The 16,346-nt window shown below is 38.5% G+C and overlaps 1 protein-coding gene across 1 annotated transcript; it reads left to right on the top strand.

Moving 5' to 3' along the window:
* The first annotated feature begins 1,975 nt into the window (after positions 1 to 1,975).
* naaladl1 (N-acetylated alpha-linked acidic dipeptidase like 1) lies at positions 1,976 to 13,532 on the top strand. The gene is made up of 19 exons (XM_028579092.1): positions 1,976 to 2,169; positions 3,348 to 3,520; positions 3,832 to 3,953; positions 6,313 to 6,432; positions 6,817 to 7,009; positions 7,199 to 7,292; positions 7,388 to 7,489; positions 7,776 to 7,861; positions 7,961 to 8,080; positions 8,167 to 8,252; positions 9,409 to 9,472; positions 9,739 to 9,806; positions 9,906 to 9,997; positions 10,624 to 10,717; positions 11,180 to 11,261; positions 11,526 to 11,699; positions 12,090 to 12,177; positions 12,278 to 12,370; positions 13,289 to 13,532. The coding sequence occupies exons 1-19, from the start codon at positions 1,976 to 1,978 to the stop codon at positions 13,458 to 13,460; spliced, it is 2,217 nt and encodes a 738-aa protein (XP_028434893.1). The 3' UTR covers positions 13,461 to 13,532.
* The last annotated feature ends 2,814 nt before the right edge of the window (positions 13,533 to 16,346 follow it).

The following is a 16,346-nucleotide window of genomic DNA, read 5'->3' as shown; positions in this document are numbered from 1 at the left end:
GAGGTGAATAAACTGAACTGCCAATTATTTGTTATTTTTCCAACAGCAGTATTTATTGCAAAATTTGTCAAAAGTTTTCTTCTAAACTCAACTGTCCCATAATCATACCTTTGCACAGTGAGCATCAGTAAAACACACATTCTGTCCGTGATTGATGCTAAATATTCTGTATCCAAAGCATACTGACTGACTGATTAAAAAAAATCAGTTGTAAAAATGTTAAGATAAAAAAGATAAAGATAAAAAAATAAAATAAAATAAAATGCTTCATAAATTCCACGGCTTTAAAAGGACCCTGAGGCCAAGTCATATGAAGAGGAAATTGGGTAACTCTTTACTTGAAGGTCTCTACATAAGCGTGACATGACACTGTCATGAACACATGACACAGTCATGACACATGAACCCTAACCCTAACCATAACTTGTCATGACAAAAACCGAATGACACTTACTAAAAGAAGCGTTAGGTCATAAACGTTTATGACTTGTTTATGTTTATGACACGTTCATGACAGTGTCATGTCACTCTTATGTAGATACCTTCAAGTAAAGTGTAACTGGAACTTGTACTGAAGATAGAAATTTACAATAAAGGTACAGACACAGAGGAATGTGAGTTTAAAGGTTTACATGACAACATAGCAAACTATTAACATTGTCTTACACTTACAATCATGTAGTCAACTAAAATGACTAGGATTTTAATAGTGCTGTAACATTTAAAGTAACGATAAAATAAAAGTCTTGGAGTTTGACTATCTTTATTAATACATATCACTTGAGTAAAAAACAACAACAACTGAATAACAAATGCAACTCTTGTCATGATGTTGTTCTCAAAATAAAACGGTTTAAAAAAGGTTTACAGTCCCAAAACATTTTCTAAATCAGTCCAAAACATCCTGGAATAAATACACTGAACTGATTTGATTTTTTCAAGATTATTTTTCAAAACACCATACTAGAAACTTGAAAGAGGAAGTCATATGCCGCCCTAACAAAGATTGTGTACATGTGGCATTGGTATACATACAGAATGAAAGATGTACTAATATGTCCTTAGACTCACAAGATCCATGAACATTTCAGCAACTCAAATGATCACAGGGGGCACAGACAGTTGGTTTGCATACATTGCCTGAAAGAGTTTAAACTAAACTATGTCAGGTATTTTTACTTATGTGCTGACAAAATTGTAGTTAATGTACATAAAATATTATTGGAACATGATGTTTATATTTGATGGTATAAAATTATTTGATATGTTTATTTTATTATAATTAAGTCAATAAACTAACTGACAGTCTTCATCATGTCATACCCCATTGCCCCGTCTTTAAGTGCTAAGACATTGTCACTTTTTCTTCTGTTCAAAGTATTATGAAGCCAATAATAGGACTTCTTAATGTTAATTTTCAGCAATTTATTCAGTTTAATCTAATCCATTTATAGCTTTCTTAAAATCATCATGTCAAGTCTTTCATCCTTAATCCTTTGTGGAGGGCCACTTTTGCACCCTGAAGAAGTCCAGAAATCACTTTTCAAATCATAATCTCCCTTTAGAAACTTGTGAGGATATAAGGTTGTGAGGATATAAGGATATAATAAGTGAGGCACTGCTGAATATTACCTCACACATTACATCACACTCCTGAATTTCATATTATATCAGATACACACACACACACACACACACACACACACACACACACACACACACACACATAGACAAGGGGATAAAGTCCATCCCATCTGCAAACATTGATAAGTACATTTTACAATGAGAATGTATCTTTGGAGATCTCTTCAGCAGCTGCACTGGTGTTGCAGTGATTTTCTCTTACATAAGCCTAGATTCATAAGCAACACTACAACATTCCTTATCTTTGAAAAAAAATCACTGTCTGGTACCATATTCAGGTCCCAAAGAGAAGGAGAACTATTTTTTTAAAGACCTTATTCCAGGAAGGAGAATGATAAAGCAGGTGTTGATTGGCATTGTGTGCGGTGCCGCCGTACTGACTGCAGGTATCCTAATCGGCCACTTTGGTATCACCAAGAGCTCGGCACCGTCCTGGGTGGAGGATGTGGCAAAGGATGTGGATGAGAGACTCATTGAGAAGTTCTTGTCTGAGGTGGACAACATCCAGATTCAGGAAAACCTCCGGTGAGTTGATGAACGATAACATTTTGATTAAGTTATAAAAAAACAGAAGCAGCTAGTAACTAGTGGTGGGAATCACCAGAGGCCTCACGATACCTCTTTCACAATACAATATTATTGCGATTTTAAACATATTGTGATATTCTGCAATATATTGCAATTTATTACCTTTTTTCCAACTTCAAATATTTCCCAATTTTAAATGCTATCCCCAAAAGGAAACTTTGCCAACATTTGTTTTATATAAAAAGATACATTTCTCTTTTTGTTTGTCTCATTTCAATTTTATTGCTACACTGTAAATCCGATTAGTTAACCTTACTTAAAAAAAGCATGCAAACTGATTGCACTTAAAAAACTAAGTACAGTGGAATAGGTAGAACTAAGTAATGTCATGTGAACTTTACTTTGTGTGTACTTTAAACACAATTATTCAAGCTGGGCTAACTAATGTGACAATTCCTGCAACTTATAATTTCTCACTTTTAGTTACTTACTTAGAAGAGCGATTCTGATTTACTTGTTTAAACCATGCAAACCGATTGCCTTGAAAAGACCAAGTGACTGTTACTTGTGTAAATTAAGTACTTCAAACATTCATTTGACCTTATTCCATATGGGATTGTCAAGCAGACAAACTGACACAACATATATAATAATAGATTGATGCTTGGCGTTTGTGTATTGATACAGTATTGCCACGGAAAATATTGTGATATCATGCTGTATCGATTTATTCCCCCACCCCCACTATGAACTTGTATTTGGTTACACATTAAAATGTCCTAGTCAAAAAAACAAACCTGAAGGCTCACAGACATTCTTATGAGATCATGGGATTTATTTAGGATCATTAAGTTTTTCCCTGGATACAATAGTATTCCTGAATGTTTCTTTTTTTGTCATTAAAGTATTTATTTATTTTTCAACAAATAATACAACCAACTTACAAATGACAACAAAACAAAACACAAAAAGGCAGTCAAAACTAAACTTAAAGGACAACACCCCTCTGTACCACTATTCCTGAAGGTTTCTTGAAAAACAACAGATCACTTGATCCTTTTAGGGTTTCACTAAGAAACCATTTTAAATTCCTTATAGGCCTTTGAGGTTTTAGACAGTAAATTATTCAAAACATTACCGGATCAAACCTTTTTTTTCCTGATCTTTCTCCACAGGGAGTTGACCAAAGTGCCCCATATGGCCACCACAGCGGGAGACGAGCAGACAGTGCAGTTAATGCTAAAGAGATGGCAGGACCCTGAAACTGGTCTGGACCAGGCCTGGAGAGAGGAGTACATGGTCTACCTGTCCTTCCCTGACCCCAAGAAGCCCAACAAGGTCACTGTAGGTGAGTCAACAGGTTGTTAAATGTGTTGGAATGAAAGTGGAGACAGTCACCCCATCCCTCTCCATACAGCATGTTTTTTAAATGTTGGAATTCATTGGTCTTAATCAAATTATACTTTGACTACAGTTTAAGAAAGTTCAGGAATAAACTGTAATTAACAGGTCTAACACACAGAATTCACAGAAACTCCAAATATCACATTACATTAGAAGATGGAGCGAGTCAGTAGGCTTTAGGCTGACTTAAGTGTTGTGCTTTATGATTTAGTGCAGTGAAAGCTGGCACTAGTCACCATGAGTTGTTAATTTCAGTGAGCCCGTCTGATGAGGTGCTGTACACTGCCAGAGAAAAAGAAAAGACTTATCCTTCAGACCAAGATGATCCTGAGGTTGTTCAGCCATACGCAGCATACTCCCCTGCTGGACACCCGAAGGTAAAAAGCTGAAATTCTGTTTAAAGATTCCTTAAAGGCAGCAGCTGCTTTATCAATATTACCTGTCCCTTGTTGGCAGCAAGCAGAGCTGACCAAGGCCTGCCATGTACGCCTGTCATGTCAACACATTCTCACTCCCATCGTATAAAATACGGACGCTTGGTCAGGTGCCTTTGGCGTTGTTATTGACGCTAAAAGTCTCCTTTAACGTCAGATCGCGCTTTATCTAAACGTACTGGGTCGGGACTATTGACGTCCCTTTTGACACAGTAAGGTTTAGGGAAAGATCGTGGGTGGGCTTATAAAAAGGTGCGTTTACGTGACACGTGGAAGAAGAACGGGACAGTGTGGTTTGGGAAAAGAAGAATGCGACAGTTGGGTTTAGGAAAAGAAACACGCGACAGTTGGGTTTAGGAAAAGATTGTAGGTGGGTTTATAAAATGCACATTTCAGTGACACGCAGGACACAAACCCTCAGTTTACGGCATAACGTGTCTTACTGAAATTTGTGTAATCCATAAAAAAAACTTTTCTCTTTACATACAATAACAGAAAATGAAAATCATTTCAAAACCGTTTTAGCTATCTATGATTGTTTGATTGCTAACGTTAGCTCAAAAAGCCGTTAGCATCTTGTAGGCTAATTGTCGCAAAGTGATGCATGCGCAACTCACATCTGCACTCGACTCAAATCAGGCAGTGACACCGGGGCTTTCCATAAGGGGTACTTATTGCGTTGTATCTTACGCTGACAGCCAATGGCCAAGCAACCGTATTTTACGGGTTGGTAATGTACAAATCATGAAAATACCTATGACATAGAAGTTTTTACATACAATATTTTACTTTTAAATACTCCAACGGATTCCAAAGATTCTATTTTTCATTTTTTTTATTTTACTTGTACACCAGCCTCCTACAATGAATGTATTTAATGGGTATAATAGAACTGTCTTCAGTACTGTATGTCCCAAAGCTTCCAAGTCCTTTTAACCTCAAAATGCTGCATATAATAAAGTTAATATGATTTCCTCTGCATATTAACTTTTACACCAAATATTGATTTCCCCCCCCTTTTGGGTTATGTAATGTGTTTCCAAAAAAGAAGACTCCCTCTGAAAGAACGCTAATAGTCATAGTAACAGAAGAAGCATCTGGTATTTTATTGCACATCCAGATTATGGATTAACAGATAAATGGACAGATACAATTATAGATAGTCTGTGGGGCATCCTGTTTAAATCAAGCATGCATCATTTCAAGAAAATAACTCACTGACACTATACAAATCACACGCTGTCACATTCCTGTCTCAAACTTAACAAGCTGATAACCTTTTAGGCCCCTTTCTTAACTTCTTACGTATTCTGAGAGAGGACAGATACTGTAAGTGACATTTTACTGCTTTAAAGCTTTAGTGCGTAACATTTTCATATTACTAAACATCTGTTACATCAAGCCATTGCCAATTGAGTTGCTACAAACCTAATTAAGACTATCAGCTCCACACAACTCTCTCTGTATTTCTCAGTATGGCTATGTTTAGAAAAATGTGTCGTCCGCTGACTTTTGCACGCAGAAACTTGAGTGAAGATAATTACCTCTTCTGAAGAGTCCATCATGTTTTTTAATCCTCCGTGTCCTCCTTGCCTACTAGCAACTGCGTGAATGAGGGGTGGTGGTGGTACGCAATCACGGAAGGCTTGTATCATGTGGACGCACCGACAGTTGTTGTCATTACTTAGAATTCCTCATGGCGGGGGACATAAACTACGCAATATAACTTTAAACAATGGTCAAGTGGAGTAGATCTGGAGCTTGGGGGAATGTTTAGTTTATGTGAAAACCTAAAAAGTGAAAAAGGAAAAAGCATAAGAGAAAATTTAATTGGAATACTGTTTTTTTTAGCTGATTCATCGTTTATCACAAAGTCAGATATGACCGGTGAATTACTGGTGCCACAAAAAAGCATATGGCATCCTCAAGGCTAAAACAATTTTGTCTTATCAGGTACTGATAACACTTTATGATGTAAACTGAGTTGAAAGAGCCCATCTGTTGAGTGTCAAAGACTGGTTGATCTGTAATGTTGCTATCTGTCACCATCTAAGCAGTGATAAGTATTTTGTTAGTCAGTATTATGTTTCAAATAACAGAACAAGAGTTTAGTGAAATAAACTTCAGGGAAATGTTTTAGATTGGATTTGTGGATTTTGTTTAACTTCCCTCTGCCCAGTCTGGGTTCAGCTTTGAGGATCGGAACTTGTGATCATGAACAGATCACCATAATCGTGTTATCACTTCACCATAACTTGTGTTGCTTCTACCGTCCAACTGTTGATTTTTCTGATGGTTTAAGGGGAAACTGGTTTACGCCAACCAGGGGAAACCAAATGACTACCAGCTATTGAACAACACAGTGGACCTTAGAGGAACTATCGCGATCACCAGATATGGCGGAGCAGGAAGAGGTGCTAAAGTAAGTGACTTATTATTTCTTTGTGTTTGGTTATGTTTAATACAGTTAAGCAGAGACAATCAGTCTAGGAGTGGCAAAACATCTGTGCCAGAAGTAGCGGTTAGTGAGCTTTGAATGTTTTGGCAAGTGCTACACAGTCAACACCTCTAATCTTTAGAATTACACATTTTATTGAGATAGTAAAGGGTGTGGAGGACAGAAGTTTACAGTATAACCAATTTAAACGAAAGCAGCCTTGCTTCGCCAGATTTGTCTTTACAGCAATGAGAACTAATATCAACAAATGTAAACAGCATACTTCATTGTGCTGCAAAATAGGCCTGGAAACCCCAGTCTTCAATCATTTCTTAATCATTTCATCAATGCCATGTGTGTCTCATCCAGGCCATTAATGCAGCACCCTACGGAGTCATTGGTGTGCTTGTCTACACGGACCCTTTGGACATCAACGATGGTCTCATGTCAGACATCAATGAGACCTATCCTCACTCCTGGTACATGCCACCCTCTGGTGTGGAGAGAGGTTCCTTTAATGGTCAATTTGGAGACATGCTCACACCCTACCTGGCTGCCAAAGGTAATAAAATGGTACTCTAGTATTTTTTTGTTTTAGTGTGTGTACTTCTGCTGCACTTTGGCTCCAATACAATCTGAGGAGGGGCATTTACAACAGCTACATACAGCTTATAACATACATAAAGGTAAAAGTTTTTCTTTAATGTTTAAGTTTTCTTTAAATTCTTCACAATTATACATTATTTTGCAGAGGAAACCTTTAGAATACCAGTCGAGGACATTACAGGGATCCCTCCAATTCCAATTCAACCAATCGGATTTGAGGATGCCTACAGATTGATCTGGTATGTCATGAGACAAATCTGCTCGTGGGATTAAAACAGCCCAAAATGGTTGGTTGTAAACTAATTCTAACTTGTTTTTTAATTGGTCATTTCAGTGAGCTAGGTGGAGAAGCAGCTCCAACTCAATGGCAGGGAGCATTCAACTGTACCTACAACTTTGGTCCGGGGTTCCGAAATCCATCTGCTTTCAACAACAGGTATTCAAGTACCAGTCACATTCACAGATTAGCTGCATTTAAAGCTGATCTATGATGACTTTGTATTGAGCAATGCACCTGATTAAATTAATTAAAATAAACAGCATCAAACATCATCTTTTTTTTATTTTATATATTACATCTGTTAAGTCTTTTTCTCTGGTTTTCAAACCTTATTTCACTTCTGAATTGGCTGTTGGAGATGAAGCAGCAGTATAGCAGTGGGAAATCTATTTGTCTCCATTCCTTGTTGCTTCATACTTCTGAATTTGAACCTCTTTTCCAGTGATGTGAAACTCGACATCTTCAACTATGAAGAGAAGAAGAACTCCTCCAATGTGATGGGAGTTATAAAAGGGAGTGTTGAGCCAGGTGAGACCAGAGACCAAGTCCTAATCAGATATTCTACATCATCTGTTTTCAGCTTTTAATTGCTCTGTGTATGTACTCTGTGTGTGTTTATGTCCGCAGACAGGTATGTGATCTATGGGAACCACAGGGACAGTTGGGTTCATGGTGCCATCGACCCCAGCAGCGGGACGTCGGTCATGCTGGAATTGACCAGAGTGCTGGGAAAGATGGTCAAGCAGGGTGAGGACAGTTTGTGCTGAATAACTAATTGTTTTGGTTTCTATTGTTGGAGAAAAATAGTTAATCTCTGTTCCTCTCTATGGCAGGCAAATGGAGGCCTCGCAGGTCCATTATCTTTGGAAGCTGGGGAGCGGAGGAGTTTGGCCTTATTGGGTCTGCAGAATACACAGAGGTGATTTGCAATTAATTCACAAGATTAGACATAACACCAAGCAATATGGTCAATATTCCCTGTCTGACTGTTTAGATGAAGTTAAAACCTGGTTCACTCATAACTTCCTCAAATTAAACAGTAGCAAAACAGAAATTCTCCTTGTTGGCTCCAAATCCACCCTAACAAAATGTCCTAATTTTTCACTCTCCATTGACAATTCCATAGTCTCCCCTACCACTCATGTCAAGAGCCTCAATGTAATTCTCGATAGCACACTTTCTTTTGAAAAACACATCAATAATCTCACCCGGTCTGCCTACTTTCACTTACGCACCATACACCGTCTTCGTCCATCACTTACACCCAATAATACAGCTACTCTCATCCACGCTCTTGTCACTTCCCGTATTGATTATTGTAACTCCCTGCTCTTTGGTTAACCCTACAAGTCCATCCATAAACTCCAATTGGTCCAAAACTCAGCTGCCAGTATTATCACCAGAACCCCAACAACTGAACACGTTACTCCACTCCTTAAAGAACTGCACTGGCTCCCTGTCCAATACCGTATTGACTTTAAGATTCTTCTTCTCACTTTCAAAGCCCTCCATAATCTCGCTCCTCCATACCTGTCTTAACTCCTTCAGCACTACACTCCATCCCGAACTCTCCAATCCTCCTCTTCCTCACTGCTTTTCACTCCTTCTGCCCGCCTGTCCACAATGGGGTTTAGAGCCTTCAGCCATTCTGTTCCTCACCTTTGGAACGCCCTCCCGCTATCCATCTGTACCATAGAGTCTCTACCCACATTTAAAACCTCCCTCAAAACCCACCTTTTCCGAAAGGCCTACCCCACATGATACACTCTCCATCAAAATAATGGATTGACTGCTTTATTTAAATTTATCTCAATCTTTTAAATGTGTTTGTTTTAATTCTATTTGCCTTTTTAACTGTATTTTTGCTTGTTTTAAACTGTAAGGTGACCTTGAGTGCTATGAAAGGTGCCCATAAATAAAATGTTTTATTATTATTATGCGTTCATAAGCAATAAAACACACACATCTTATGGTGGCTAATGTTAGCAAAGTTTAGATGGATATTCTTGTATATAATCACTGCTTGTAAACTTACTTGACTTACAAATATGACATTGATCTTGTCTTTTCTCCAGCAATACTTCACCAAACTCAGTGAACGAACCGTCGCTTACATTAATGTGGATATAGCTGTATTTGGTAAGAAGCTCTTGCTGCACTACATGTCAGGAATGAATACAAATATCTAATCCCCTGTAATAGTCACAGTCTTTGTTTTTTACCTGGAAAGATGAAGGCAAACAGCCATTGTAGTTGGACAAATGATCACAAATTTCCTCACAGAACACTTGGAAATGTACAATTTTGTTTTATTGATGATTGGTTTTTCAGCATTCAGATGTCTGTGGGAATGTTCTTGAATAGTGTGACTAATCCAAAACACACCTTCATCTTCCACTCCTCAGCCAACGCCACTCTCAGGGCTTCTGGGATGCCATCACTACAGAACATCATCTTCAAAGCCGCAAAACAGGTGAGCTGTTGAGGTGTTTCTCTCCAGCTTTTTTTTTTAATAAAACTATTGTCCACACACCACCAGGAACCTATCACATGGTGTGTGTTTGTTCTCCAGGTCAATGCACCTGGACTGGACTCCACATCTGTGTACGACAACTGGATTAAATATTCCAACAGGACAAGCCAGGCCAATGGACTCATTCCCAAGTAAGAATTACAGTTAAACCTTACATTTTCCCACATCTTGCATCCTGGGAGAAGGATCAATGTTTTTTAATGCCAAATCCCCCATCTCTATTTAAAAGTTTGCAAAACTATATATAGGAAAGGTAGTTCACCCATTGTTGATCTAGAGTGGATATGTTTTGGCCTGCGATTGGACATTTGAAACAATAGGGTTAGCTGGTTGACTGGATCAGACGGATTGAGAATTGTAAACCCACCGCGATTGTTAAATTGCTCTTCAACAGATAGTTAGAGGTTCATGCATATGAATGTGTGGATCAAACTGTTGCAGCTGAAAAAGAGCGCGCATTTTCTCAGCAACAACAGAATGCATGGAATGTTATATGAACATTTTTGTTGCGTTTCGTCTGTATTATGTGGTCATGACTCGTTGGATAACCCCACATTGTTTTTGTTTTTGTTTTTTTTAAAGATTCAATTTATGGCATTGAAACTGCAGAGTTGTACCTATACAGTATGTAGTTTATTATCTGTGCTGTGAAGGGATTAGCATTGTGAACATGTTTATATTTAAGTATACTGGAAATCTCAGGTCTGTCCTGAACTCAATAAAAGATGCTTCTTGTTTTCTTGTTGTCCTCTGACAGTGTGGGATACCTGTCAGGAGCAGGGAGTGATTACGCTGCCTTTGTCCATTACCTGGGAATCACTTCCATGGACATTTCATACACATATGACAGGGTATGAAAGACTTGCCTCCTTTGACTTACTATAATAGATTTTTGTCTGATGACAATGTGGGTGCTGTATGCAGATTGTAGAAACCTTGTATGGTAACAATTGTAATTTCAAAAGTTCTTCAACTGTAATACAGTTTTATTTTTCCACCTCAATATGCTGGCCAAGAAAGGCAGCAGCAACAAGCACAACACATCTATTCAATCTGTGGTGCAAAGCTGTGGCCACAAATGAAAGCCTTGTTATTTTGTTGTCTGTTGTGATTTATTTAACTCTTTATTTGGGTCCAAGACACATTCCTTCTCCTGCCTGTTTACTTTCAAGCTCTCTCATTTTGCTTCTTGTTTGAAACAGGCTGTCACCCAAAAATACATTTTGGTTTGAGGAGAAGTGAGAATTGGACTGAACTAATTTACTCAGTCATGTTGTGTTACTCCTATCAAATGGATCTTTTTCTTCATACAGAGTAAAACAAATGCTCGGATTTACCCTGCGTACCATACAGCATACGACACCTTTGACTACGCTTCAAAGTTCATTGATCCTGGTGAGCAGTGATTTCTCTCATTATCACATGTTGGATTTTCTTGTTTATTGTTTCTTGTGTTTATTTCTGTAATTGTACTGCCTATTTTATGTTATATCGTTCAAAAATGTGGTATATTTTAACAAAAAAAACTTGTATTTCTCAGCCAGTTTCTACTCAATTTGTCCATCTTCTATTGTCAAATTTGACAAAAACAAACAGCAAAGCATCACCCTTCAATCCCTCTTGTGTATAACATCTCATTTTACCACTTCCTCCTCTTAGGGTTTGTCAGTCACCAGGCCATTGCCAGGACAGCAGGAAACGTCCTGATCCGATTGGCTGACAGCCTGATAGTGCCATTAAACTGCAGTGACTACGCTGAGACTCTGGAGGACTACCTCAACACAGCAGTGACTCTATATCAGCATCAACTGCAAGAAAGGAACATCTCCATGGGTAAGCACAGGACTATTCAGTGATCCAGGGGAACATTGCAGTACACAACACACACTAATAGAAAAATTATGCAGGTAAATGAATTTCATCTGGGTTTCTCAACAAGAATGTGTCGGTTTAAAATAAGGCAGTGAATGTTTTTATGGTTTGGCCAAGGCAGCTTGAATAATCACTTGACTTACTGCATTACGTCTAATTGTTGGACCTAAGATCGACAATGTCTCTGACTGGAACCTGCATTATCCAAACTGTTTTCTGTAGCAGTAAAACCTGTAGACATAACTGCAAAAAAAAAAAAAAATATTCAGGCTGCACTAAAGAACAGAACAAACAACAGAAGCTGCATCAGCAGTCACAGAGGCTGCACAGCTGATCTGTGTCTCATTTCAGAACCACTAAAACGTGCAGTGGCCAGCTTCCGCAGTGCAGCTACTCATTTGGACCAGGTGATACGCAGTTCAGACCTGGCAAATGAAACGTAAGAGCAAAAACATACAGACATATTTTCTCCTTGGCCATCCACATAAAAATGAATGCCAGTTAACCCCCTCCTCTCTCTCCGTCTCTCTTCTCTGAAGGCCTCTGACAGTCAGAAGGATCAACGACCAGCTCATGCTGCTGGACCGAGCTTTCTTGGACCCTCTGGCCTTCCCAGATAAATATGCATACAGGTAAGATGGAGATGTAGCTGTGGGGTGGGGGGTGGGGTGCATGTTGGTTTCTGGGGCTGTATGCAAAATCTAAAGAAGCTGACATTAGTAGTTTGCTGTACTTGATGGCCACAAGGTATACATACAATGAATATAGGAAGAATGAGCGCCCAGTAAAGGCCCACTGTTTTTTTTTTTTTTTTTTAATTACTTAAAACCTTCTGACTCTAAAAGGTTAATAGAATGAATCAGTTAACTTTTTTACCACAAACAACAAATGCTCCTGACTTTTTCCTGGTGGCTTTATAGTGCTGCAACATGCAGTCATTAAAACTCACATAGCGACAGACATGAATAGTGACACACAATGATAGAAAGACAACAGGCCCTCTTGTTTGGCGCAAAGGGACATTGTAAGAAAATACTGGGGGGGAAAAAAAGAAAAATTGGAAATGTGACATTTATACATTTAGCCACACTAGCAACATGGCTCAAACTATTGTTGATCCTGTCTCTTTTCCTCTAGCACCACCATGAGGTTGAGATTTGAGGTTTGGAATTAAATGGATTGGATAGATCTGCTAAACATTTGCATGTATATCATCATTGTCAGCATAGACAAGCCACTGTACCTAAAGAAAGCCTGGCAGAGCTGCTAGCATAGCTGAGTCTACGTCTTGTTACAAAGAACCTGTAAAGCATTCATTCTATACAATTAACTCAATTTTATTTATCGCGCATGCTGCATTATTGAGGGTCCCAAGAGTTCAGTTTCTTTTAAAAATCTTTTCTGTCCCTCTTACACTCCTCTCCACATGCAATGTAAGGACTAATGTCAGTGACTGTATGCGTCCTTGTTACTTAGCACATCTCTGTTAATTGTTCAGCTGCCTATCATTGTTATATCACTCTTTCTTAACCTCCCTGTATGCCATGCAGGCATGTTATCTGGGCCTCAAGTAGTGCCGGCAAGCCAACCTTCCCAGGTCTGGCTGATGCCTTTGCCAACACTGAGTCACAGTCCAGCGCCTGGGACAAAGTGCACTACCACCTGTCAGTGCTGAGCCAGGCCATCGAGGGTGCTGCCCACACACTGGGTGACGTCATATAGACGAAGAGGAAGGAGGGAGGTACTGCTCTCGCTCAGGGATGGAAAAAAAAATGGATGATATTAAGTGAGGGGATTTAGGAAGCAATGAAGAAAGCTCATCACCAAACAGCAACATGAATGCTTTCTTCTACAGTATATTTGTTCAAATGATTAAAATATTAAAATATGATGATTTTTGTTTTTTAATAAAGCAAATCATTAGAGATGAACTACTGTGAATGCAGTTTTAGTTTTTTAAGTGTACACCAACTGTTTGCTTACACATACATAGGTTTAAAGTACCTTTCTGCAGATTACTAATACCAGTCTTTTCACATTGAGTGCAACAATAAGTACAAGAACAAGCAAGAAGAAAGGGCAAATGCAATTGAGACCATGGTCACTCATGATGTAAGAGACACAAATAGCCACCTCAGTAAAGCAAAGTACAATACATTTTCTTATATATTATATTTCCAGAAATATTTTCTGTTCTCATAGCAAAGATCAAATTTTTCCATAATTAACATTTGAGGGTCTTGACATATGATGGTATGTTTTAAGTTTCAAAGATCAAACAGCACATTTCTGCTTGAGCAAGAATGAGTCACACACGATCATTGAGGGATGATGACGTGCTAATTATTCACATTATGCATTATTCAGCACATCATCAATGTGTGTCAAAATGATTTCATCTGACAGAAGCCATAGCAGAATGATGAGATATAAATTTACTGGGTTTGGGATCCAGAAGTTAATGGATCAAGACTGTCCTCTGCACGTAGTTTTTACTGAGAAAGATTGTCATATTGAGATAAATGACTATTAGCAACATTTGTCAGAGTCAAGGATATGTGGAAATCAGCACTTTAATATGTAAGGGTTCACAGCAACACAAGATTAGAATCAGAGCTCCAAGCAAGCAAAATCATCTATATGCAAACTGCAAAAAAATGCAAATTTTGTATTGACAAACTGCACTTCATCAAAAAATCTACATTTAGCCTGCTGCCGTATTGCAGGCCTGGATGTGGAGCCGCAATACTGGCTCATGCCACCAGGGGTCAGAAGTTCCTTTGAGACAATCCTATGGGCTAAACCCGCATTTGGTATTACAGGTGAGGCTGTCACAAAAGTTGAGTGACCGTAGTAGGCAGCTACAAATCCAGTCAAATCAGCCATCTGGAAAAGGTAAATCATTTTACAAAAGCATCTCACGATAATGCTGCCAATAATGCTGTTAAGCCTAGATATTATTCATGTGTAATGAAGAAGGAAGTGTAAAGAAAGGGAGAAAAAAGCTACGGAGAGAGATGGGGAAGAAAAATAAGCATTAAAAGCTGGTCATACATGAACATATGGGTTCTTCTCCTTCACTTGCTTTCCGGCTCAGGCTCTTCTGTAAACACAGGTCTCTCAGGGACTGCTGGTTTTATCCAGCGCCCTCCCTTCTGGTGAAAGTTTACAGTGTCAGTCACACCCATCTGAGCCCTTTGAGCAACTGCGGAAACACCACACTGGTGTGTAATAAATAATGATGTGCGTTTGTGTGGGTTGGTGGATGAGAGAGGTGGGTGGGTTCATTTATTCTTTATCTTTAGTCTCCTAAAAAAAAAAAAAAAAAAAAAAAGATGGTCCCTTTTGGTTTTTGGCTATTTTTTTAAATGATATAATACTTTACAAAGGTGGGTCAAATTAAGTTAAATGCTATTGAGTAGCATTGCAAGCTTTACAATATGTATGTAAAGCAACACAAGACACCTAACAAAGCTCTAGAGGCAAGCTGCAGGTGGATCAGTCACAGAAATGGAAAAATTTATTTTTACTATGTCAAAAAGATTTGATCATGACCAGGCAATAATCATTTTTTTTTATCTTGATTTTAATAAATTCTTCTGACGTTTGTGAACAGTGATTTTCAGGAATGACAGGATGTTTTGTTGAGGGAGGATAAGGATGGATTCTATTTCCAGCAATGCTGTACTTAACATTCACACAGTTTGACATTAATATTTTGTAGAACTACCCAGAACAACCCAGGTTTCTCTGTATAGCCACTGAGCAGTTTCAGTGGTGCAGTAGAAGTTGGGGGAGGAAGCACTTTGTAGCTTAAAGGTTTCTGTCATGCTGATTTGAAAACAATCTGCAAGAATTAAAATCAAGCTGAATCTCTGTTCGCAGGCTTCCTTTTGTGATTAGCTGCTTCCTTTATTGGGTGTTATATTATGTGTGGTATCAGAGTCCTGGGTCTGTTCGATGAACATTGGCTTGACGTTATGTCTCTAATTTGCTTTTATCAAAACACATGCACACACAATTTGAAAAGCTCATGCAAGGCGAACTCTAAATAAGCAACTTATGTAAACTTGATGTAACATTTCTTTTTTTGTGAACTGATCTTGTAGTTAATTATGCTTTTCATTGCAGATCATTTTAAAATGTTAATGTTAATTATGTTTGTCTAAAGTCTGGGTGGAAATAGAATAGCCTGTTGACACAAGTATTGTTTTTGACTTGAATACTGTTTTAACAGTTCTTAAGAAAAATCTGTTAGTTTCAAAGGGACACTTTAATTTTACATTTGAAGTTCAGTTTACTTATACAGTAATAGTTAGTACTACAGCATGTGAAAAAAGTTGTATAATGCTCCTGTGTCTCTGGAGGAGCTTAGTCAGTTGAAGAAAATTACCCTGATGACATTTTTTTTAGCCTTTAATAGTCAGGACAGCTGTAGACAGGAAAAGGGGAGAGAGAGATGCAGCAAATGGCTGCAGGTCAGACTCAAATCCTGAGCTGCTGCAGAGGACTGAGCCTCTGAAAATGGGCGCCTGCTCTTCCAGGTGAGCTACCCAGGCGCCCAGTTTATATTCAAATTTAACGGAAAGCCTGCATTGCATACTGGAG

Source organism: Perca flavescens, chromosome 5 (genome assembly GCF_004354835.1).
Source record: "Perca flavescens isolate YP-PL-M2 chromosome 5, PFLA_1.0, whole genome shotgun sequence".
In the NCBI taxonomy this organism is placed as follows: Eukaryota; Metazoa; Chordata; class Actinopteri; order Perciformes; family Percidae; genus Perca; species Perca flavescens.
This window is presented reverse-complemented; position numbering and strand designations above follow the sequence as displayed.

Bases quoted from the DNA above. Each gene is read 5' to 3' on its own strand.
- naaladl1 (XM_028579092.1), top strand. From the start codon at position 1,976: ATGATAAAGCAGGTGTTGATTGGCATTGTGTGCGGTGCCGCCGTACTG. The intron at 9,998-10,623 runs GTAAGAATTACA...GTCCTCTGACAG, and splicing joins GCCAATGGACTCATTCCCAA to TGTGGGATACCTGTCAGGAG. The intron at 11,262-11,525 runs GTGAGCAGTGAT...TCCTCCTCTTAG, and splicing joins TTCAAAGTTCATTGATCCTG to GGTTTGTCAGTCACCAGGCC.